The 26,208-nt window shown below is 36.6% G+C and overlaps 1 protein-coding gene and 1 long non-coding RNA gene across 3 annotated transcripts in view; one reads left to right on the forward strand and one right to left on the reverse strand.

Moving 5' to 3' along the window:
* The window catches only part of LOC115761087 (putative sodium-coupled neutral amino acid transporter 11), a 30,726-nt gene extending 9,894 nt beyond the window's left edge, over positions 1-20,832 (forward strand). For both annotated transcript variants that reach the window (XM_030702708.1, XM_030702709.1), the window contains 8 exons: positions 14,784-15,074; positions 15,321-15,435; positions 15,559-15,811; positions 18,800-18,870; positions 19,087-19,248; positions 19,407-19,519; positions 19,947-20,138; positions 20,262-20,832. In XM_030702708.1, coding sequence (XP_030558568.1) covers positions 14,784-15,074; positions 15,321-15,435; positions 15,559-15,811; positions 18,800-18,870; positions 19,087-19,248; positions 19,407-19,519; positions 19,947-20,138; positions 20,262-20,519 — 1,455 coding nt within the window. In that variant the 3' untranslated portion in view covers positions 20,520-20,832. The remainder of the gene's footprint in view (positions 1-14,783; positions 15,075-15,320; positions 15,436-15,558; positions 15,812-18,799; positions 18,871-19,086; positions 19,249-19,406; positions 19,520-19,946; positions 20,139-20,261) is intronic.
* On the reverse strand, positions 17,654-18,844 carry LOC115761088. Its single transcript, XR_004017711.1, has 3 exons — positions 18,765-18,844; positions 18,076-18,667; positions 17,654-17,778 (listed from the first exon to the last, which is right to left on the reverse strand). It is a non-coding gene; the product is annotated as an uncharacterized LOC115761088 (long non-coding RNA).
* Positions 20,833-26,208: the final 5,376 nt, after the last annotated feature.

Raw genomic sequence — 26,208 nt, forward strand, 5'->3', positions numbered from 1 at the left:
TATAGGATATATGTATATGTAGGATATTTGAGGGTACCATTTTCACATGAATTTTGACCAAAATTTATGTTGTGAGGTTTGAATGCCAAATTGATAAAGAGGTCAAACCATGGATAAAAAGCCAAACCTGTTGAAAATCGGTTGAGTTTTGACCGAGTTATGGGAGTTTTAAATTTTGACCTATAGGATATATGTATATGTAGGATATTTGAGGGTACCATTTTCACATGAATTTTGACCAAAATTTATGTTGTGAGGTTTGAATGCCAAATTGATAAAGAGGTCAAACCATGGATAAAAAGCCAAACCTGTTGAAAATCGGTTGAGTTTTGACCGAGTTATGGGAGTTTTAAATTTTGACCTATAGGATATATGTATATGTAGGATATTTGAGGGTACCATTTTCACATGAATTTTGACTAAAATTTAGGTTGTCAGATTTGAATGCCAAATTGATAATGAGGTCAAACCATGGACAAAAAGCCAAACCTTTTGAAAATCGGTTGAGTTTTGACCGAGTTATGGGAGTGGGAAATTTTGACCTATATCTTAATATAGGATATATGTTTATGTGGGATATTTGAGGGTACCATTTTCACATGAATTTTGACAAAAATTTATGTTGTCAGATTTGAATGCCAAATTGAAAAAAGAGGTCAAACCATGGACAAAAAGCCAAACCTTTTGAAAATCGGTTGAGTTTTGATCGAGTTATGGGAGTGGGAAATTTTGACCTATATCTCCATATGGGATATATGTATATGTAGGATATTTGAGGGTTCCATTTTCACATGAATTTTGACTAAAATTTATGTTGTCAGATTTGAATGCCAAATTGATAATGAGGTCAAACCATGGATAAAAAGCCAAACCTGTTGAAAATCGGTTGAGTTTTGACCGAGTTATGGGAGTTGGAAATTTTGACCTATAGGATATATGTATATGTAGGATATATGAGGGCACCATTTTCACATGAATTTTGACCAAAATTAATGTTGTTAGATTTGAATACCAAATTGATTTCGAGGCCAAACCATGGATAAAAAGCCAAACCTTTTGAAAATCGGTTGAGTTTTGATCGAGTTATGGGAGTGGGAAATTTTGACCTATATCTTAATATAGGATATATGTTTATGTGGGATATTTGAGGGTACCATTTTCACATGAATTTTGACCAAAATTTATGTTGTCAGATTTGAATGCCAAATTGAAAAAAGAGGTCAAACCATGGACAAAAAGCCAAACCTTTTGAAAATCGGTTGAGTTTTGATCGAGTTATGGGAGTGGGAAATTTTGACCTATATCTCCATATGGGATATATGTATATGTAGGATATTTGAGGGTTCCATTTTCACATGAATTTTGACTAAAATTTATGTTGTCAGATTTGAATGCCAAATTGATTTAGAGGTCAAACCATGGATAAAAAGCCAAACCTTTTGAAAATAGGTTGAGTTTTTACCAAGTTATGGGAGTGGGAAATTTTGACCTATAGGATATATGTATATGTAGGATATTTGAGGGTACCATTTTCACATGAATTTTGACCAAAATTAATGTTGTCAGATTTGAATACCAAATTGATTTCGAGGCCAAACCATGGATAAAAAGCCAAACCTTTTGAAAATCGGTTGAGTTTTGATCGAGTTATGGGAGTGGGAAATTTTGACCTATATCTCCATTTGGGATATATGTATATGTAGGATATTTGAGGGTTCCATTTTCACATGAATTTTGACTAAAATTTATGTTGTGAGGTTTGAATGCCAAATTGATAAAGAGGTCAAACCATGGATAAAAAGCCAAACCTGTTGAAAATCGGTTGAGTTTTGACCGAGTTATGGGAGTGGGAAATTTTGACCTATAGGATATATGTATATGTAGGATATTTGAGGGTACCATTTTCACATGAATTTTGACCAAAATTTATGTTGTGAGGTTTGAATGCCAAATTGATAAAGAGGTCAAACCATGGATAAAAAGCCAAACCTGTTGAAAATCGGTTGAGTTTTGACCGAGTTATGGGAGTTTTAAATTTTGACCTATAGGATATATGTATATGTAGGATATTTGAGGGTACCATTTTCACATGAATTTTGACCAAAATTTATGTTGTGAGGTTTGAATGCCAAATTGATAAAGAGGTCAAACCATGGATAAAAAGCCAAACCTGTTGAAAATCGGTTGAGTTTTGACCGAGTTATGGGAGTTTTAAATTTTGACCTATAGGATATATGTATATGTAGGATATTTGAGGGTACCATTTTCACATGAATTTTGACTAAAATTTAGGTTGTCAGATTTGAATGCCAAATTGATAATGAGGTCAAACCATGGACAAAAAGCCAAACCTTTTGAAAATCGGTTGAGTTTTGACCGAGTTATGGGAGTGGGAAATTTTGACCTATATCTTAATATAGGATATATGTTTATGTGGGATATTTGAGGGTACCATTTTCACATGAATTTTGACAAAAATTTATGTTGTCAGATTTGAATGCCAAATTGAAAAAAGAGGTCAAACCATGGACAAAAAGCCAAACCTTTTGAAAATCGGTTGAGTTTTGATCGAGTTATGGGAGTGGGAAATTTTGACCTATATCTCCATATGGGATATATGTATATGTAGGATATTTGAGGGTTCCATTTTCACATGAATTTTGACTAAAATTTATGTTGTCAGATTTGAATGCCAAATTGATAATGAGGTCAAACCATGGATAAAAAGCCAAACCTGTTGAAAATCGGTTGAGTTTTGACCGAGTTATGGGAGTTGGAAATTTTGACCTATAGGATATATGTATATGTAGGATATATGAGGGCACCATTTTCACATGAATTTTGACCAAAATTAATGTTGTTAGATTTGAATACCAAATTGATTTCGAGGCCAAACCATGGATAAAAAGCCAAACCTTTTGAAAATCGGTTGAGTTTTGATCGAGTTATGGGAGTGGGAAATTTTGACCTATATCTTAATATAGGATATATGTTTATGTGGGATATTTGAGGGTACCATTTTCACATGAATTTTGACCAAAATTTATGTTGTCAGATTTGAATGCCAAATTGAAAAAAGAGGTCAAACCATGGACAAAAAGCCAAACCTTTTGAAAATCGGTTGAGTTTTGATCGAGTTATGGGAGTGGGAAATTTTGACCTATATCTCCATATGGGATATATGTATATGTAGGATATTTGAGGGTTCCATTTTCACATGAATTTTGACTAAAATTTATGTTGTCAGATTTGAATGCCAAATTGATTTAGAGGTCAAACCATGGATAAAAAGCCAAACCTTTTGAAAATAGGTTGAGTTTTTACCAAGTTATGGGAGTGGGAAATTTTGACCTATAGGATATATGTATATGTAGGATATTTGAGGGTACCATTTTCACATGAATTTTGACCAAAATTAATGTTGTCAGATTTGAATACCAAATTGATTTCGAGGCCAAACCATGGATAAAAAGCCAAACCTTTTGAAAATCGGTTGAGTTTTGATCGAGTTATGGGAGTGGGAAATTTTGACCTATATCTCCATTTGGGATATATGTATATGTAGGATATTTGAGGGTTCCATTTTCACATGAATTTTGACTAAAATTTATGTTGTCAGATTTGAATGCCAAATTGATAATGAGGTCAAACCATGGATAAAAAGCCAAACCTGTTGAAAATCGGTTGAGTTTTGACCGAGTTATGGGAGTTGGAAATTTTGACCTATAGGATATATGTATATGTAGGATATATGAGGGCACCATTTTCACATGAATTTTGACCAAAATTTATGTTGTCAGATTTGAATGCCAAATTGAAAAAGAGGTCAAACCATGGACAAAAAGCCAAACCTTTTGAAAATCGGTTGAGTTTTGATCGAGTTATGGGAGTGGGAAATTTTGACCTATAGGATATATGTATATGTAGGATATTTGAGGGTACCATTTTCACATGAATTTTGACCAAAATTAATGTTGTTAGATTTGAATGCCAAATTGATTTAGAGGCCAAACCATGGATAAAAAGCCAAACCTTTTGAAAATCGTTTGAGTTTTTACCAAGTTATGGGAGTGGGAAATTTTGACCTATATCTCCATATGGGATATATGTATATGTAGGATATTTGAGGGTACCATTTTCACATGAATTTTGACCAAAATTTAGGTTGTCAGATTTGAATGCCAAATTGATAAAGAGGTCAAACCATGGACAAAAAGCCAAACCTTTTGAAAATCGGTTGAGTTTTGATCGAGTTATGGGAGTTGGAAATTTCGACCTATGGGATATATGTATATGTAGGATATATGAGGGCACCATTTTCACATGAATTTTGACCAAAATTAATGTTGTCAGATTTGAATGCCAAATTGATTTAGAGGCCAAACCATAAAAAGCCAAACCTTTTGAAAAGTTATGGGAGTGGGAAATTTTGACCTATAGGATATATGTATATGTAGGATATTTGAGGGTACCATTTTCACATGAATTTTGACCAAAATTATTGTTGTCAGATTTAAATGCCAAATTGATTAAGAGGTCAAACCATGGACAAAAAGCCAAACCTTTAGAAAATCGGTTTAGTTTTGACCGAGTTATGGGAGTGGGAAATTTTGACCTATATCTCAATATAGGATATATGTATATGTAGGATATTTGAGGGTACCATTTTCACATGAATTTTGACCATAATTTATGTTGTCAGGTTTGAATGCCAAATTGATAAAGTGGTCAAACCATGGACAAAAAGCCAAACCTTTTGAAAATCGGTTGAGTTTTGACCGAGTTATGGGAGTGGGAAATCTTGACCTATAGGATATATGTATATGTAGGATATTTGAGGGTACCATTTTCACATGAATTTTGACCAAAATTTAGGTTGTCAGATTTGAATGCCAAATTGATAAAGAGGTCAAACCATGGACAAAAAGCCAAACCTTTTGAAAATCGGTTGAGTTTTGACCGAGTTATGGGAGTGGGAAATTTTGACCTATATCTTCATATGGGATATATGTATATGTAGGATATTTGAGGGTACCATTTTCACATGAATTTTGACTAAAATTTATGTTGTGAGATTTGAATGCCAAATTGATAAAGAGGTCAAACCATGGACAAAAAGCCAAACCTTTTGAAAATCGGTTGAGTTTTGATCGAGTATGGGAGTTGGAAATTTCGACCTATAGGATATATGTATATGTAGGATATTTGAGGGTACCATTTTCACATGAATTTTGACCAAAATTTAGGTTGTCAGATTTGAATGCCAAATTGATAAAGAGGTCAAACCATGGACAAAAAGCCAAACCTTTTGAAAATCGGTTGAGTTTTGATGGAGTTATGGGAGTTGGAAATTTCGACCTATATCTTCATATGGGATATATGTATATGTAGGATATTTGAGGGTACCATTTTCACATGAATTTTGACTAAAATTTATGTTGTCAGATTTGAATGCCAAATTGATAAAGAGGTCAAACCATGGACAAAAAGCCAAACCTTTTGAAAATCGGTTGAGTTTTGATCGAGTTATGGGAGTTGGAAATTTCGACCTATAGGATATATGTATATGAGGGCACCATTTGCACATGAATTTTGACCAAAATTATTGTTGTCAGATTTAAATGCCAAATTGATTAAGAGGTCAAACCATGGACAAAAAGCCAAACCTTTAGAAAATCGGTTTAGTTTTGACCGAGTTATGGGAGTGGGAAATTTTGACCTATATCTCAATATAGGATATATGTATATGTAGGATATTTGAGGGTACCAATTTCACATGAATTTTGACCAAAATTTATGTTGTCAGATTTGAATGCCAAATTGATAAAGAGGTCAAACCATGGACAACAAGCCAAACCTTTTGAAAATCGGTTGAGTTTTGATCGAGTTATGGGAGTGGGAAATCTTGACCTATATCTCCATATGGGATATATGTATATGTAGGATATTTGTGGGTTCCATTTTCACATGAATTTTGACTAAAATTTATGTTGTCAGATTTGAATGCCAAATTGATAATGAGGTCAAACCATGGATAAAAAGCCAAACCTGTTGAAAATCGGTTGAGTTTTGACCGAGTTATGGGAGTTTTAAATTTTGACCTATAGTATATATGTATATGTAGGATATTTGAGGGTACCATTTTCACATGAATTTTGACTAAAATTTAGGTTGTCAGATTTAAATGCCAAATTGATTAAGAGGTCAAACCATGGACAAAAAGCCAAACCTTTAGAAAATCGGTTGAGTTTTGACCGAGTTATGGGAGTGGGAAATTTTGACCTATATCTCAATATAGGATATATGTATATGTAGGATATTTGAGGGTACCATTTTCACATGAATTTTGACCATAATTTATGTTGTCAGGTTTGAATGCCAAATTGATAAAGTGGTCAAACCATGGACAAAAAGCCAAACCTTTTGAAAATCAGTTGAGTTTTGACCAAGTTATGGGAGTGGGAAATTTTGACCTATAGGATATATGTATATGTAGGATATTTGACGGTACCATTTTCACATGAATTTTGACTAAAATTTAGGTTGTCAGATTTGAATGCCAAATTTATAATGAGGTCAAACCATGGACAAAAAGCCAAACCTTTTGAAAATCGGTTGAGTTTTGACCAAGTTATGGGAGTGGGAAATTTTGACCTATAGGATATATGTATATGTAGGATATTTGAGGGTACCATTTTCACATGAATTTTGACTAAAATTTAGGTTGTCAGATTTGAATGCCAAATTGATAATGAGGTCAAACCATGGACAAAAAGCCAAACCTTTTGAAAATCGGTTGAGTTTTGACCAAGTTATGGGAGTGGGAAATTTTGACCTATAGGATATATGTATATGTAGGATATTTGAGGGTACCATTTTCACATGAATTTTGACCAAAATTTATGTTGTGAGGTTTGAATGCCAAATTGATAAAGAGGTCAAACCATGGACAAAAAGCCAAACCTTTTGAAAATCGGTTGAGTTTTGACCAAGTTATGGGAGTTGGAAATTTTGACCTATAGGATATATGTATATGTAGGATATATGAGGGCACCATTTTCACATGAATTTTGACCAAAATTAATGTTGTCAGATTTGAATGCCAAGTTGATTTAGAGGCCAAACTATGGATAAAAAGCCAAACCTTTTGAAAATAGGTTGAGTTTTTACCAAGTTATGGGAGTGGGAAATTTTGACCTATATGATATATGTATATGTAGGATATTTGAGGGTACCATTTTCACATGAATTTTGACCAAAATTAATGTTGTCAGATTTGAATGCCAAATTGATAATGAGGTCAAACCATGGATAAAAAGCCAAACCTTTTGAAAATCGGTTGAGTTTTGACCGAGTTATGGGAGTGGGAAATTTTGACCTATATCTTCATATGGGATATATGTATATGTAGGATATTTGAGGGTACCATTTTCACATGAATTTTGACTAAAATTTATGTTGTCAGATTTGAATGCCAAATTGATAATGAGGTCAAACCATGGACAAAAAGCCAAACCATTTGAAAATCGGTTGAGTTTTGACCGAGTTATGGGAGTGGGAAATTTTGACCTATATCTCAATATAGGATATATGTATATGTAGGATATTTGAGGGTACCATTTTCACATGAATTTTGACCAAAATTTATGTTGTCAGGTTTGAATGCCAAATTGATAAAGAAGTCAAACCATGGACAAAAAGCCAAACTTTTTGAAAATCGGTTGAGTTTTGACCAAGTTATGGGAGTGGGAAATTTTGACCTATAGGATATATGTATATGTAGGATATTTGAGGGTACCATTTTCACATGAATTTTGACTAAAATTTAGGTTGTCAGATTATAATGCCAAATTGATAATGAGGTCAAACCATGGACAAAAAGCCAAACCATGGATAAAAAGCCAAACCTTTTGAAAATCGGTTGAGTTTTGACCGAGTTATGGGAGTGGGAAATTTTGAACTATACCTCCATATGGGATATATGTATATGTAGGATATTTGAGGGTACCATTTTCACATGAATTTTGACCATAATTTATGTTGTCAGGTTTGAATGCCAAATTGATAAAGTGGTCAAACCATGGACAAAAAGCCAAACCTTTTGAAAATCGGTTGAGTTTTGACCAAGTCATGGGAGTGGGAAATTTTGACCTATAGGATATATGTATATGTAGGATATTTGAGGGTACCATTTTCACATGAATTTTGAGGAAAATTTAGGTTGGCAGATTTGAATGCCAAATTGATAATGAGGTCAAACCATGGATAAAAAGCCAAACCTTTTGAAAATCGGTTGAGTTTTGACCGAGTTATGGGAGTGGGAAATTTTGACCTATATCTTCATATGGGATATATGTATATGTAGGATATTTGAGGGTACCATTTTCACATGAATTTTGACCAAAATTTATGTTGTCAGATTTGAATGCCAAATTGATAAAGAGGTCAAACCATGGACAAAAAGCCAAACCTTTGAAAGTACATACATTTCGATTTTGCTCAAATACATATACCCTTATACCCTTATACCCATTTTTAATGGGTTTATGGTATAAAAACCGTCAACTGTTGCCTTTGTTCTGCTTAGATTGTTAAATAATTCAGTGGCTTAAAAGTATTTAAGTTTTTATTTGATGTTTTCATAAGTCTCAGCTCATGGGGCCTAACTCGTCAAAAGTTACAAGCAAGAAAATTGTGATTAAATTCGTGCAAAACTTGAGGCTTAAGCTTAAGGGCTTTGTTCCTAGCATTATGAATAAAAAGAGAGAAAAAACGGAAAGAATAAATGTTTGAAAAATATAAATTATGCTCATTTAAGAAGCATATAAAAGTTCTTCGCAGTCATTAAATAAGTTTTGATTCCAGCGCCAAATAAAGATAATAATTTATTATCAAAGCTAAAAATCAAAGTCAATTCAAGGCTGCAAACGCCTCAAATATTTCACGGTTTGAACCAGCGTTTCGCTTTTAAATAGGTTCTAATATGCTTTATTCAACTTATTCGTGGAGCCTTCAGTTCGTGGTAAATAAAGTATTGTAATACCTTGAAGTGAATACTTTTTACTTTATTTTATATATAATTTTTAAGTCTGCAATTTTCATCTAAAGTCTTTTTGGTTCAAAGCTATTCACTATTGGGATCTATATAAAATAAATCTATATTACATATGCAAATCGTTTGAGTATATTTTTAAATGACAACAACATCTTATTTTAAAAGTTAGCTCTTATATTCCTTGAGTGCTTTTAAAATGTAATAAAGAAATGAATAGCAATTTTAAAGTTAGGAGCTGCATTTATTTTTTGTGCATGCGTACGAAAAGTTTGCAGAATATTTCTGTTTTGCTGAGGACAATGGAAGAAAAAAACTTTTGTAATTTGATATGCTGTTGTATGACTATGCATAGCAAATGTGTGCGTGTGTATGTGTGTGTGTGCGTGTGTGTGTGGGACTGTGTGCATGTGTCAGTGTTGGTGTAGGCATTGTTTTCACAGGCTCACACTGAAAGTGTTGGCATTGGCATTAGGCCCAACAAGGCTGTCCGAAAGAAAACCAGAGCAAAACAAGCTCAACATTAAGAACAAGGCAAAAATGTAGCAAAAAAGAAAAGAAGGGAAACTAGAATCCATGGTCAGAATGAATGTAAAAGCCAGGCCAACAGTAAGTAGCTGATTGTTTGCCCAACTAATGGCAGCTACGAAGGCCAACAACAAACGCAAATTGGCATTGCCGAAGCCATTTGCAATGCCTTCTTAACAATATGAACCCAAAACCAACTGACAAAACGAAAAGTTTTCTTGTTAATTAATGTGCGCTTTGTTTGAAGCTAACATAACTTTTGTTAAAAGCATAAAAATAACTTATTAATTGCCAAGTTGTTGTTGTTGTTCGACAAAATCAATTTAAATTTAGCAGGAAGCTGATCGAAAAAGCAAACAGTTAACGTAAGACAAAAGGCCACAGCAGACGTCGCAGCAGAAGGTCACAGAGAGAGACAGAGAGAGAGATAGAGAGGGAGAGAGTCCTTTTTATATGTTCGTGAAGGGACCTTTAACTTTTCCAGCAAATGTGCAAGAGAAGGAGATGTCACAGGTATATGTATAGAGTATATGTATTCTTTATCAGTATTGATAGTCGAGGCATTATAGCCAAGTCCAACTTTCTGTCTAATTGTTTATTTATAAGCGAGTCAGTAAATTTTGCATAGTTCCATCTTATATTTGCATATGCTGAAATCAACCGAATCGAAGCTCTCTATCGTATATCATATATGATTAGTCAAAAATGAAGTTCTTGATTAAAAAACCTTCTTGTTCAAGCAGCATGCTTACATATGAACAATATTTTATCAATATATTTTTTATATCTTTATAGAAAGAATTGTTCGAAATATATCTTATTTTTTGAAAATCAGTCTAGATGTCTTACATATGAGCAATATCTAATCAATTTTGGATGATTTATATCCTATAAAATGCATAAGAATCGGTTGACAAAAAGTTTATCTTGTTATCTGTTATATATCTGCGCCTATAGCAAGAATCGATAGCAAATTAAGAGTTTGTATAGGAACATTTCTAAGCTACATGTCTAGCAGGGTATTAAATATTCGGCGTGCCGCATCTAACGCTTCTTGTTTTTACTTTTTTCGTGCTGCTTAGTTTTGTGTTTACGTAGCTTTTTTGAGCCAGGTTTTGGTTGGGGTTGTTGTGGCCTCTGCGGACTTGTTTGTTTATCTGCATGTGCAACAACAACAGCTACAACAACAACAACAACAATAACAAACCCAACAACAAATACATGAACAAGTCAACAGGCCGTGTGCCAATAGCGCCACAAAAAAGCGCAGCATTTGCGCTCGACAATTTTGCCATGCGCATAATTGTGGTTGGACATTTTGGTTAGCGCATGTTAATTGCAGCACCTCTTATGCCGCTCCAACAAACGCCCCTCACACCCCCCTCCCCCTACACCAGCCCTTTAGCCAACACTTGCCGGACTCGGCCCCTTTGCATTGTATTGACATTTGCGTCTAAACGTTTTTCCACACGTTTTCCCGCTGCGCGACCGGCACGTTTTCAGCGTACATTTTTTATATATTTTTTGGTTTGTTTGCAGGCTTTGCCACGCCTACGCGCGCGCGCCTAATTTCATTAGGCAAACAAATTGTGCAGGTTTCACTTTTTACATGCTCTAGTCAGGTGTGTGTATGTGTGTGTGTGTGCGCTCCAACGAGCAGCTCCACTTGCTGGCAAATGAGTTGGTTCTCGGCAACATGAATATTATTAATTAAAATCGTGCAATGCATGAAAAGGTTTGTTTGCTTCCCATCTGAAGCACTTGTATTGACTGCCTTTGCCATTGCCTGACTGAGAGTGTGTGCGTGTGTTTGTATTTGTATTTGTGTTTGCTTTAGATAATGTTTGCCCTTTATTAGAAACGTGTACCTGGCTTACAGCCCTCTCTCTCTCTTGCTTTGTAAATGAAAGGCAATGCCTGAACATTTTTCTCGAACTTTAATATGCTATATATGCTATATAGTCTGCAATGGTATGTGTGTGCTGGTCAGAAGCCTGAAGCACACTACACAAAACTCAAAGGGGCATATTGTTTTACTAGATATTCAGTTGTTTTTTGTGCCTGCCGAAAAGATATAAGGAACAGAGGTTGCTTATATAAAAAGTTAATTATGTTTGTAAATTGGGCAACATTCATTTTTATAAATAAATATATATATTTTTTTATATAGAGTAAACCCATTAATATATTATAAATCAATTATATATTATTCTATATATATATTAAGTGAAATATATATATATTAATTTAATAATTAATTGATATATAACATATATTATGTACTGACACTTCATTTGAATTTCCCATTTATTTGCATTATGGAAAATATTTTATTATACATTTTATATCAATCATATATTTAACAATATCTTTTAATTCCCTTACTGTGGCTCATAACGAAGTCGAGCATGCCTCGACTTGTCTCTTATTTGTAATTTCTGTTTGTGTCTTTTTGTTGCCTTTTTGCGCTTCACACGCTTTGGCTCAATTGGGTTTCGACCTGTACAGGTTGCCATTTTTTGTACGTTTTATTTTTGCATGATTTCTGGTTGCTGCTGTTTTTGTGCTTTTGTGCTCTTTGGGAAATTAATTGGATTGCGCGCGCTTTAATTGCCAGGCAGGGAGCTTGCCAACGGCTGACAAATTATTAATACGATTTTGCAGGACACAATCTTAACAAGAGCTGAAGCTTTAAGGCTTGTTAAAAAAAAAAACAGGCTGTACAAAATTGAGTGCCTTGCGTGTAAAAGATGTGCAAACAAATAAATGTTGAAAACCCAGTGAAGAGTAAATATAAAATATGCACAAAAAAGAGCTAGCATAATAATTCTGCGGAATTCGTGTCGTCGTCTTATCAGAACGTACCTTTTTCCTTTTATTATTCCTTTTATGGCTGACAGCATTTGCGGCAAGAGTGTTATTTTTTTTTTTTTTTTGAATAAATATTATTCGAGTGTAGGCACCTGTCGCAGGCTTTACATTTCGGATGCGTTGCGTGGCAACCTTTTTTCGCTTTCAATTCGAATGATAAGTAGAACGCTTTAAAAGAAGAAAAAAATCGGTTTGTGTGTCAAACATGCTAAACAGCTGTAAGCTAATTGCCGCTCGTAAAAGATGACAATAGCAAGCGCGTTATAAATTGGACATTTAAATGTGGCAATCAGTCGCTCACGTGTGCCACAAAAAGGGACAACAAGGCAGGATTTGAGGCAGCCCTCGAGGGCTTTTAACTGGCAGCTTAACGAGCAACTCTCTCCCTCTCTCTCTCTCTCCCTCTCCCTCTCTCTCTCTCTCTCTCTCCCTCTCTGTCTCTCTCTCCCTCTCTCTCTCTCTCTCTCCCTCTCTCTCTCTCTCTCTCTCGCTCTCTCTTTCTCTCTCTCTCTTGTCTCTCTTTTGTGGCCGCAATTTGTTTTGCGGCAGGACACTTTGCAATTTTAGTTGACTAGCCTGACCAACCCAACCCGACCCGACCCGACCCGGCCGCCTGCTTGGCCTTGAGCTGGGTTACGATTTCGGCTGTCTTGTCTCTTTATGAAGCGCCAAGAGGCTTAATAGTTTTTTCTCTCTACTGTCGCACGCCCATAATTAGCCATTTGCTGTGATACTGAATGGCATTTTTAATGGCACTTTTGCCGCGTGCCCCAGTTGCCGCCTGCCCTGCCCCTTGAGGTATGCAACGTTGCTTGCCACCTGTCGCCACTTAATTGAATTGAAAACTCAGCTCGCACGTAATTTGCTTTTGGAAATTTTCATTACGCAGCGTCATGCTCCAACGCCCCCGCCCGCCCTCTCACACACACACACACACAGACTCAGCTGCACGACACGCTTCCGCTGGCAGAAGGCTTTGCCAAAGTAGCTCTGGCCAAATATTTGCTTTACGGTTTTTGCAGTCGTAACTCCAGGAGTGGCAGCGTCAACTGTAGCCAGAACTTTGTTAGCTGTTTTGGCGTTTTACACTCTGTTTGTCTGGGCACAAGTTAGTTCCGAGTGCGAGCAAAAAAAAAAAAAGAGACGAGAAATGGCCAAAAACAAAAATAAGTGAAAACTTGTTTAATTGCAAACAGCTGGTAAAAGTTTTCACTCGCAATGCAGTAAACGCTTCAGCTGCCACTAACTTGGCTAACACACACACACACACACACACACTTGCACACGCACAGCCTGGCCGTCTGTTTTGGCTGTCACAACATTGGCCTTGCGCCACGATGTTGCATTTCATTTGGGTTTATGTTTTAGCCCTTCATATAAAGTTGTCTTTTATAGCTACAATTTCAAGCGGGCTGCGTTTCATCATAAAACTGACAAAAAAAAACTAGAAGGAACGTCTATTTAATATGTCGCAGATTAAATACCCTTGTAGACCATTGCTTAATTATTTGTTAAATATTTTTGGAGTATAGTGCAGTTCGGATTTTGCCGATTTTTGTTCAAGCATTGGGCACAATTTATTAAATTAAGCGTTAAGTTTGTGTATGCAATCAAATTAGAATATGAGTATAATTGTAGAAAAAACCAACGATTAGAACCGATTGCTGAAACAAGTTATGCGAATTGGAACAAAGATCAGAAAGATATGAAATCTTTAAAAACAAAAAGGGGCTTTATGCAAAAATATTCCAACGATAATTTCTGTGGCAAATATATGATATAGTTGCCCGATCCCGACCTACAACAGAGTGAATTTTATATGAGCATAGTTTTAAAACTGAGAGACTGTTTCTAGAAGAAGGTAGACGAGCAGACAGGTAACACCTCGGCTGCTTACTCTAAGCAATACTATATAAACCTCCATTCTAAGCGTTACATATTTAATAAAAATTCTTATAATACGCTATGTAAGGATATAGAAAGAATGCACAAACATTTCGAAACACACCGTCACACGTTAACTGGCGCTGGCAGCCACAATTTACGATAAGGTTGCGTATATGTTACTCACCTGCAAATTGCGTATACGCAGAGTTCTCTGTCTGTGTGCTTGTGTGTGTGTGTGTGCGTGTGTCAGGAGAACAGTTTGCTTTTGATGTAAAGAGGCACTCGAGGCAATTTTGCGCTCTTATCCCAATCAACGTGCAATAATAGAGCGGGCCAAAACGAACCGCAACGGACACACACACACACACACACACAAACTCAAACACACACAATCCCCACCTACTATTATTGTACGACTTTTGTTTTTGCTTAACGTTGTCTCTAGAGCGACCATCAGACACATCAGCAACAGGGCCAGCAACAGCAGCAGCAACAACAACAACAGCAGCAGCAACGCCAGCTTCAAACTTCGCAACAACAACAACAACAACGAGGGGATGGGATATCCAGCGACACGTTGTCCTCATTACCACAAGCATCGTTCAACTACATCAACTCCATCGTGGGCAGCGGCGTCATTGGCATACCCTATGCCCTGCACCGCGCCGGCTTCGGTCTGGGCCTGGCGCTGCTCATCCTGGTCGCCTACATAACCGACTATTCGCTCATACTGATGGTGAGTAGCCAGCTGGCCGGGACAGCTGGCCGGGACAGGTCTGGCCGTGAGAAGTGGCAAATGATTTGCTCGAAACGGAAACGGAAACGGAAATTAGATGCGTGTCTCGTTAACAGCGCGCTGCAAATTAAACGCATTTCCGCTACGAAAAATATCAGAAATTTGCATAAATTACGAAAGCCACAGACGAACAGAGAGGGGAAGAGGAAGAGGTAGATTGCTAATAACTTCGATTTATTATTGCAGGTTCGATGCGGCCACATCTGCGGCCGATTCAGCTACCCGGGCATCATGGAGGCTGCCTACGGCAAATACGGCTACTATTTGCTATCGCTGCTGCAGTTCATGTATCCTTTTCTGGGTAAGTTGGCCGCCAATCGCTAAATCCCATCAATGTGTGCCCACAATTTTTGGCTACACACACACATCCCCATCTCCAATCCCATCCCGCACACGTAATTAACAAAGTTTTGCCATTTTACAGCCATGATATCGTACAATGTTGTCGTTGGCGATACCTTGTCTAAAGTTCTGGTACGCTTCTTTCCCTCGTGGGGCGATTCCATGGGCGCGGTTCGATTGGGCGTCGTCTTCTTTGTCACCGTCGGCGTTGTCGTCCCACTGTGCCTCTATAAGAACGTCTCCCGTCTGGCGCGCGCCAGTTTCATTAGCCTGGCTTGCGTGGTCTTCATATTGTTTGCCGTCATCATAAAGCTCATTTCCGGCGATTATAAAGTGTGAGTATATAAATATATCTGTGCATAAGATATCACAGTCAGCGCAAAAGTTTGGCGTTTGGCTAGGGGATATTTAATTTGTGACAGTAAACGGTTACAAATTAGATTTCTTGAGGCTGTTATAAAAATGTTTCCGTTTAGTTGAATAGAAAATTCCTCTTATTGCTCTTTTAAGAGTTCAAACTTATTTGAACTTCTGAAAACTGAAAAGCCTTCGGATCTTTGATCTGATTCTAGCCAAAAGCAAAAAAGCATATATTATCCATATAACCCCTTCCCACTCCTTGGTTTCCAGTTGACTCCAATATCCTTGGTAATGCCATACCACAGATATAGTCCTGGTGAACCTAAATGACCAAAATGGTCAAAAAATATGAATGCTTTTTCTTTCAGCCGCCCTCACTAGGAGGCCCATACACCTCGATGGTACCTAGTCGACCCACATGTATCCTTGGTCATACCATACCGTTGATATAGTCCTGGTGAACCTAAACGACCAAATCCCTGCAAAATGCGCACAAACATTTTCAGAAATATGTACAATGTACACTGCATTTTAGATCATTGTGGGTCATGTCTTAGAATGTGGATGTGGATTTGGATTTGGGATTCGGCAATCGATGGTCGGGATCCGTATGAGAAGAATGAAGACTGAATTCAGCCAAGTTATTTGCATTTTAATGTTTAGTCAAATTTTGCTGCAACTCCGCTGTTGATCATGGCGAGATTATGTCGTTTTGAAACGACATATCTCCGCGCGGACGTGTGAAGATAATTCAATTCATTTTGGGTCATCTCTTAGAATGCCGATTTTTGGATGGTAATCCATAGTCGGGATCCGTACGAGTAGAGAGAGGTATATCATTCCAAAATCGGGTTGTATTTAGCCGAGTTATTTGCATTTTAATATTTAATCAATTTTTCTGCAGGGTGTAAATTGTGAATGGTTTATTTTTATGCGCGGCCCAAAAGTATGCTTTAGAAAAGCTACTCTAATAGGATCAAGCGAAGCGAAGTTATGTCGTTTTGAAGCGACATAGCTCCGCCGCTCTAAAAACTTCACACGTCCGCCTGGAGATATGTCGTTTCAAAACGACAGAATCTCCGCCGCTCTAAAAACTTCACACGTCCGCCTGGAGATATGTCGTTTCAAAACGACATAATCTCCGCCGCTATAAAAACTTCATACGTCCGCCTGGAGATATGACGTTACAAAAAGACATATCTCCGCGCGGACATATGCATTTTTAGAGCGGCGGAGCTATGTCGCTTCGAAACAACATAACTCCGCCGTTGATCATGGCGAGATTATGTCGTTCTGCATTTGTTCTGATTTTGGGTCATCTCTAAGTGGGTGGCAATCGATTGTCGGGATCCGTACGAGTAGAAAGAGTCTTAGGATTCCGAAATCGGGCTGTATTTAGCCGAGTTATTTGCATTTTAATATTTAGTCAAATTTTGCTGCAAGGTGTTATTGTGAATGGTTTATTTTTATGCGCGGCCCAAAAGTATGCTTTAGAAAAGCTACTCTAATAGGCTCAAGGGAATTATGTGAACAGCTCGAAAGTATGCAATGCTTTGCTTTACTTCTATGTTTATGTTTTACAAAAACTTATCTCTGCCAATAAAGCCCGATGGTGGGATAGAATAGAATTTTTTTTTTTATGAAAGCTTTATTTTAATTTTTCTGTTATGAGGAAACAACTTAAATTAAATTTATATGAATATTTACAAACTACTTATTCTACTGGTAAGTAAAATAGTATAGAATAGAAAATAATGTTGTATATGAGTAGTATATATGTATATATGAAGTATAGAATAGAATGGCGAATTTGGTATTTGTTTTTTTATTTTTTAAAATAAATATTTTCGAATTTACGTTAGAATCAAAGGGGCCCACAGCTTCCAGATTGCGGGTCATCAGCGGGCAGGAAAGCTCTTGTAATTACGTGTTGTTTTCCAATCTGTAAATGAATTCAAAAAAAAGTAAATGAATATAGGTAAAATATAATTCGTTCGGCTTGTGAATGTTGCTGAGCTGGCGCAGAAAAAGGTGTTTGCCTTCTTTTCTTTTCAGGTAATTTGTTAAAATTATCAAAAATGTATTTTTCTTAATTGTCAACGCTGTCTAATAACGAGAACAGATTTATTTGCATTTTAATTACGATTTGTTGGGGCTGCAAATTTATGAGCGCAGTCCTTGGCGGGCGGCTAAGTGCTGTGGTTGTTGTCCCTGCCACATCTACAGCTTCATCACTTACTTTTTTATCTTCTGCTGCTTTTGAGGTTGAGTCCTGCTCGCTTTAGTGCTAAGTGGCGCTTTAGTGCCTTCGAATCTGCGGCGACTTTCACCGAACCCGGCGGCATTGAACTGCGCGCAATGCCATAAAATGTAGTGTGCCACTTGTTTGGCTTTTATGGCTTTTCATTAGTTTGCCGCAGTGGCTGTTGCACACAGCAGACGCCGTCTCGCTCGCGCACTTTGTTCCGCTTCCTATCTGTGTTTGTGGCAACTGCGAGGGCGAGTCGTTAGCAGTTGCCACAGTGTTGCCAACGGCGACGATGTCGACTCGAGCTGCCAGCCAAACACCCGCTCCCACGGCTGCTGTTGCTGCTGCTCCTGCTGCGTATTTCATGGTCAACGTGTGCTCGAGCTTTGTGCGGCGATTCCTACTTGTTGTAGCGGGGCATAAAATTTAAATAAATTTCCAATTTGTGTACTTTTGTGCCGCGTCTCACATTGTTGTTGGTTGTCCGCAGCCCCTTTTATCTTGGCCACATAATGCTTGCCGTTCGTGAAACATATAAACCTCAACTTGGTTCATTTCTTTTTTGTGGCCATATTTTACATTTCTGAAAAGGCAAAAGAAAAGGGAAATGTTAATTTGGTGTTAACTTTGTGTAATTTATTTATATTTTGTTTTTTTTTTTTTTTTCTGTTGCTACCTACGTAAATCTATCCCTTTTGCCTGTTGCTGCCCGTAGCACGGACACGGCTGACTCTTGGCGGTTCGCGAACTCGGATCTAATACCCGCCACGGGCATTATGGTGTTTGGTAAGTAAGCGCCGCATTATGTGTATAATATATGTGTTTACTTATGCAACAGCAGGCACTTCGGCAAGGATAACAGCTAGATGATTGCCAGACACCTAGACAAAAGAAAGAAAGAAAGAAAAACAATTTAATTGCATTTGCCGCTCAATGTCAATTCTAATGCTCACTCACTCTCTCTCTTTCTTTTTTTGCCGTCTCTTTCTGCACTTGGCACAGCTTTCATGTGTCATCACAACACGTTTCTCGTTTATCAATCGATGCGCGAAGCGACCATGGAACGCTGGGAGAAGGTCACCCACATCTCGATTGGATTTGCCTGGACTGTGGCGGCGCTCTTCGGCATTGCGGGCTACTCGACATTCCGCGCCCTCTCGCAGGGTAAACTAATTGACAATTTCGCTCGCATTTAATGGCATTTTCCGGTTACTTCTATTTTGTTTTACAACGCTGTAAATCAGCTTTAATCTGTAGCATTCTTTGCTTTTGGCTGTGCTTTCTGTTTCTCCATGCTCATGTCTGTGCCCATTTCATTGCAGGCGATTTGCTGGAGAACTATTGCTGGGACGATGACTTAATGAATTTCTCGCGTGTGCTCTTCTCTATATCCATATTGCTGACATTTCCCATCGAATGCTTCGTTTCACGTGAGGTATGTCGGGCATTTCGCCTCCTTAATACCCTTTATTTCATTGTTTCCAGCCAATTGAAGCTACCAAAGACCAAGCTTGTTTCTGCAATAATAAAATAATAATTAAAATAAAATAAATATTTGTTAAATATAAATGAATTGAATTTTTGTAATACAAACTTAAACATATCTTAATCCATTTCACATAAGACACAACATTCAATGGCTGCATTTGAAGCGCCCCATTCGTATCCTTGAGATACTTAGTTTGTTTAATGCTTGGCACTTTATTTTGACCAGCTGCTGCTGTCCACTTGCAGTCATTTTGGTGAAGCTGCTGCCACACATACATTACTTACATTTCGGTTCGTGCTACACAGTTGCATTTTGATAAACTAGCTGTGTTTTCTTTATTTTCATTTTCATTTTTGCTGCAACATTGTTGTAGATTGTGCGCGCGCTGGTGCATCGGTTTGTGCTGAAGGAGCCCATCAGCGAGTTTACCCAGGACAAGGATCCCAGCTTGGAGAAGGGCGCCGAAATCGATGAGTATTCGAAGGCGATTACCTTGGCCATTGTGTTCAGCGCCTTCATAATATCGCCCATGACCGACTGCCTGGGCTCCGTCTTGGAATTAAATGTGGGTTGATTTTGATACCGATTTGTTCACAGCACACACACACATATACACACACACTCGGCCATAACAAATAACAACTGGCTGGAGCATTGTAATTTCATGTAAATTTTCTCAACAACTTAGGGCCTGCTGGCAGCCATACCCCTGGCCTATATACTGCCCGGCCTGGCCTACATACAAATGGAACCGCATGCCCTCTTCAGCCGGGAGAAGCTGCCCGCCTTGGGCCTGGTCGTATTTGGCGCTGTGGTTACCATACTGGGCGCTGCGGTCCTCCTGCCAGGTCTAATGGGCGACGATTGCCGTTCGGATATTGTGATGGGCTATTGCCGGCAGGAGTTCCAGAATGCCACAACCACCGCACAGGTGGTCCTCAACTGAGGAGGCAGCAGCAAAAAGAGGCGGCGGCAGCAGCCAAGCCAAAAGTCATTAGTTAAGTCATAAGCATTGGCAATACATTTGCATTGATGTGGGTTTTACGGGTTGTGGATTCTAGATTGCAGATTACGGATTGCGGATTGCGGTTGGGGTTTACATTTTATTTATTCATTTATTTCTTTTGCTGGTCTTAGCTTTTGTACTCCTGCAGATTTGTATTAATGTGATTTTATGGCAGAGTACGTTAAGTATTTATATTCATATACTATTCTACTTATAAGTCTGTCCGTAGATCAAAGGTTGTTTATCCTTGAGAAACATTTTTTTATATATATACATTTCCATATCTATACAAAACTCAACTAAGTTTATGTTTTATCAAGCTTTAGACTTTGTTGTCCACGCAGCCGTCAATTTTATATTAATTATTTGATTACATTATATTCTATTTATATTCTGTATCATATGATAGGATATAGAAGATATATCATATAAGCACGATATCTTAAAGCTTCCATGGAAATGTATAATAATCCACACACAAAGTATTATTTGTAAACTTGGTCTATAAAGTTTACTAAATCATATTTGGTTTTGAGTTCAGATTAATAATACTAAAAATCAAAAATATATATCTGCAAGGGTATTAAGAGCTTCGGCCAGCCGAACTTAGTTGCCCTTACTTGTATTTACTTTTGCTTTTATTATGATTATTTATTTATTTCTTTGTTGTAGCTGCACCATTTTTGGTTAAGGGGCAAAACGAATACTTGTACCTGAGTCTCTGATGTTCAAAGTATCTCGAAACTGTGTTGTAGTATCTGTGTGTGTATACGTGTGTGTGTGTGTGTGTGTGTCTTGTTAGCTAACTGCGAGGCAAGTGATACGAAGGATTTGAGAAAAAAAACAGAAACCTGAATCTCAGTACAAAACAGCAAGTTGTTATAGCATATATTTCCCCAAAAAAATAATCAAGCTCTATTTACATATAATTTGATTTCGATTAGCCCAGATTTTTGCCAGTTTTGTGTGCAGTTTTTTCTTATGGTTTTTTTGATGGGCGGTAAATATATAAAAAACAAAAAAAAAATGACAAATTGTAGTGCAAGTTCCTTAGACGTGGTCGGTGTAATGCATGCAATTTTTTCGTCGAATAGTTGTTATTGTAATTGCAAGTAGCATTAGCGTAGTCTGAATAATATTTGGGCACCAATATACACACGAGACATGCATACAAAGAAGCCAGATCAAGTTGCAAATAATCAAAAAGTAAGAGAAATTAATATATAAAAAGAAAAAACCAAACGTATTTGTAACTATCTATTATATATACTATACTATATGGCATATAGAGAAACTTATCGAATCGAATCAAATCAAATCATATTTAAACGTTTTATATATATGTATACAACTCTAGAGAATTGCTTCAGCTCCAAAATGTGACTAAGCTTTAACAACTTTTGAAATACACAAACAACAAACACAAGAGACATGAAACATGAAACATGAAGCATGAAACATTTAATATTTTATATTTTGTATTTGACATAGAACTAGAATAACTATTTCGTCTAATATTTTAAAAGTGGAACAACAGTTTTGAGTTGTTTTCGAATCGAATGCACTGATTATATTTTTCGTATTGTGGTATAATTATTATGTATGTACACACTGGTCTATTTTTGTACGTATTCCATTTGAGTTGACAAAATGTACGATATGAAGCGTATATATATATCTATATATATTATGTAAATACATATTTGTATGTTGTAATTTTTGATATGATTAAATAGATCTTTTTTACCACATATTAAACATGGGAATATTTACACACTACAATTCTCACTCTTCTTCTTACTGGTCTATGGGAACCAAGTGTCTAGTCCGTTTGCGTTTGATCTAAGAACCAAAGACAAAACCCCAAACAACTCTATCCTAAGAGCTTAAATACAATACAACATATCATGCAAGGCGAATACAAAACAAAGGCCAAAACAATGGAGCACACAGGACATATTCAAGGGCTTTTCTAAGATACTTTTTAGAAGAACATACACGCTTTTACACAACAACAACGACAAGAACAACAACAACAACAAAAACAGGAACAACAACAACAACAGGAACAACACGAGAAAACTGAACAACACTTGTATATACACTTTATAGAGCGAGCTGTCTATTCAGTTATTAAAAAAGATATATTATATATATAAATATATAAAAGTTTCACCTCTTTAAATATCTCACTGTTACAAATTATCGAACTCAAAACGGATGAGAAACGAAGAGAGGAGGGAAGAGTTTGAGAGTGAGAGACAAAACGAGGGGTTCAAGTGTGGGAAAAGAGACAGTAGAAAAGAGAGAAAAAAATTGTGTGGAAAAACGAAAGAGCGAGAGAGAGAGAGAGAGAGAGAGAGAGAGAGAGAGAGAGAGAGAGAGAGAGAGAGAAAGACAGTAGAAAAGAGCGAGAAAGTCCATGGCAGAGACACAGACACAGAAAGGAGGGAGGCAGAGGAAAAGAGAAAAAAAGTATGTGTGAGAGAGAGAGTAAAAAAAAGGGAGGAAAAAAGGTGATTAGAGAGGGGGGTAGAGAGAGAGAAAGAAAGAGAGAAAGAAAGAGAGAGAGAGGCGGGGCGAGAGGAATTGGAAATCAAATTTGAATGGAGAGATAAAAAAAGATAAAACGAAAGAGAGTAATAGTGGAGTTGAGACAGAGAATTTCAGATAGCAAAAGAGAGAAAGAGAGAGAGAGAACCCGGTTATAAGATCTAGAGAAAGCAATTTTTGCTCTAGCGAAGCTAGAGAGGAAGTGTAAATCACAGCTGATCAATTGATATTATTGGCAATTCTAGGGAAGCGTTACCTTTATCTGGCGTATATAATTTTAACAAGTTTGTTGATCTTAAAAAAATATATCTATATATATATATATATATATATCTATATATATGTGGAGCATCGATAATAAGGACATTTTTTGTATGCTGCGTTGGTTATGGGGACAATTCGCTCTTTTGGGGACTGACCTTAAAATTTTTAGGACTGGAATGTCTCTTTTGGGGACTTTTCATAATTCTTCATAATTCTTAGTTCTTAGAAGAAACCTAAGGGTTAATAAAAATAACAATACCTTTTCTTAACATTATCCAACCAGCACTTTGCCTGTACCTCAAATACTATAATTTTTATATTATCTTAAAGTTGGTCCACTTTATGGCGAGAAGATTTTTCGGGAACACAGATTTTAAATGCGTTTGCTGACATCTGCATAACTATGATGTAATCTGATTAGGTTTATTTTGCATGCATTTGATCATTAAAAAAGAACAAAACACAATTCGTACGCTAGTTCTCCCATAATATATGTTTTTTACTAATATGTATATATCCTCATTTGGTCGATGTGGCAACTCTACGAAATGAAAATGAAATGAAACAAACTCCATTTAGGGTAACGTGTTTTATGGGGACTCAGTTCCCGAAATACTCTCAGTATATAACACAAAAATTGTTCGTTATAATGTACTTTATATATAAGGTAAGTTTTAGGGACAAAAACGCAACGTGTATTATAAGGACACAGGAACGATGAGATTTGGTCCAGTTCACACTTCAATTTAGTAAATAACAGTCAAATAGCTGTCCCCAAAAACATACTGATTTTATATAAATATAGAGACTCATATATAGAGGTTATGAGGACTAGGGAACAGTGAATTTCGATAAAACTCACTAAACTAAATAAATATAACGCGAAACCACATAAGACTCAGCAATATTTTATTAAATTTATACATTTTAAATTTAGTGGCAGACTGGCTTAATTGAAATTAAGAGTCAAATTTATTTTGAATGTAGTTTTGGATCACTTTAGGTTAAAGTAAAATTAATAATGTGAATTAACATAAATGACGTTATTAAATACATGCATTTAAAATGAATTTTTTTTTAATTCCAAAATTTTTTAACATAAATTAATATTAATATACGAAAAAGTATAATCCACTTATTTTAAATATGGTCAACATATTTATTATTTAATCTATTTGCGGAGTTCCTTGATTTAGCCTTGCGCTGATTATCTATCCATGTTTTTACTTGCGCCGGTGTCCTACATTTTAGATATGTAGAATTATTTATAACTGTGTTGCATTGATTAAGTGACGGCAATCCTTTAAGCGACAACAGGTCGCCAAAAGCCTGGTATATTTCTTCACGCTCTTCATTCGACCACCGGTTTCTTATCGTTTTTCCAAATGATGATCCTGTTAAATAATAGAGTTTAATACAATTTAGTGTGAAAAAGAATAACGTTTTAGTAATATAGAAAAATATTAAAAACTTTGCAGTCGGTTGCAACCGTCGCAATACTCAATCATAGACCAATAACAGATTAATACAGCCTACCAGAACAATTTATTAGGTGATATCAATTTTAAACATTCGCCACGCACCCAGTCAATCGTAGGCAAACTAATTTTTATCGATCTTCAGAGTAGTCCATCAATAGTATTCATGAAAAAGTTAGTCAAGCTCTAAGATTCTGTAAGATTTGCGATTGTGCAATTTAAAACGATTTTTAGGATTTACAACGCCCCCAGTGGTCGTCATTATATAATTGTAGCACTTTACCTATCGTGGATATATACGTGTATATATTTCAAGCCCAAAGTTTCTAACTTCAATGGGCCCGCAAAATAAGCACGATATATTTTTTCACTTTGCGAATGAGGATAAATAGGACAGACTAATCGCAATGCATGTAAGCACGTGACAAAAATATGTAGGTTGCAATTCAATACTCACTACTTGGACGCTTTCCTTTTGCATTGGATTTTTCTACAATTTCATCATCGGAAATATTAAATTCGCTTTCTGATCGCTGTTCAGAATAATCTGATTCCGAATCCTCTAAAGGATCATCTGCAAAATACATTTTAAGTATAATGTAAAAACATTGACAATAGGGCTTATTGGATAAGTAATTATTAGATAAGTTAAAATATTATATTCTACACAATAACTACACTTAGTATCACTCACAACCTTGATGAATATATTTACTCACTTTCTTTTAACTGATCAAGGGCTACTGTGTTTTCATCCTCAACATTATTTCCAAGAGCTGCCATAAGCATCTGGGATACTTCGGCAATCTCCGCTACTGTTACAGGGATTCTGTAGATTTCTTTGTGTATATCTTTATGATGACCCATAAAATTGGCAAGCCTATCAATTTGGACATCTTCGACGTTAAGCATCGATGTATAGGTAGCTAAATGCTTTCGAAGCATCGTTCCCCTTAAGGCCCCTGGGCAGCGAGCCCCACACTCCAGGGCAAATCTTTTTAGAATGGGGCAAGCCCGTACATACTGCTTTGCTAAAGGCTTGGCGTTAGGCACGCTAAATATGTAATCATTATTTTTCTTAACACCAGCTCTTTTACGATATTTAAGAATAGTTTCAATACAATACTTGTCAAACGGTGTGAGCAGCACTGGCACAGTTCGATTTAGTTTTCCACGGATAGTCAACCTTGTGTATTTTTGAGCAATTTCTCTAGTTTCTTTCGTGAGACGGTCGAAGTTTTCTTTATCCACATTTTCATCGATGGCGTGGCCTGTTAGATAGTTCTCAATTGTTAGTCTTTCAATTTCACCAGCTCTACGGCGGTTAAAAATTT

The sequence above is a fragment of the Drosophila novamexicana genome, unplaced genomic scaffold (genome assembly GCF_003285875.2).
Source record: "Drosophila novamexicana strain 15010-1031.04,08,12 unplaced genomic scaffold, DnovRS2.1 tig00000462-arrow-pilon, whole genome shotgun sequence".
In the NCBI taxonomy this organism is placed as follows: Eukaryota; Metazoa; Arthropoda; class Insecta; order Diptera; family Drosophilidae; genus Drosophila; species Drosophila novamexicana.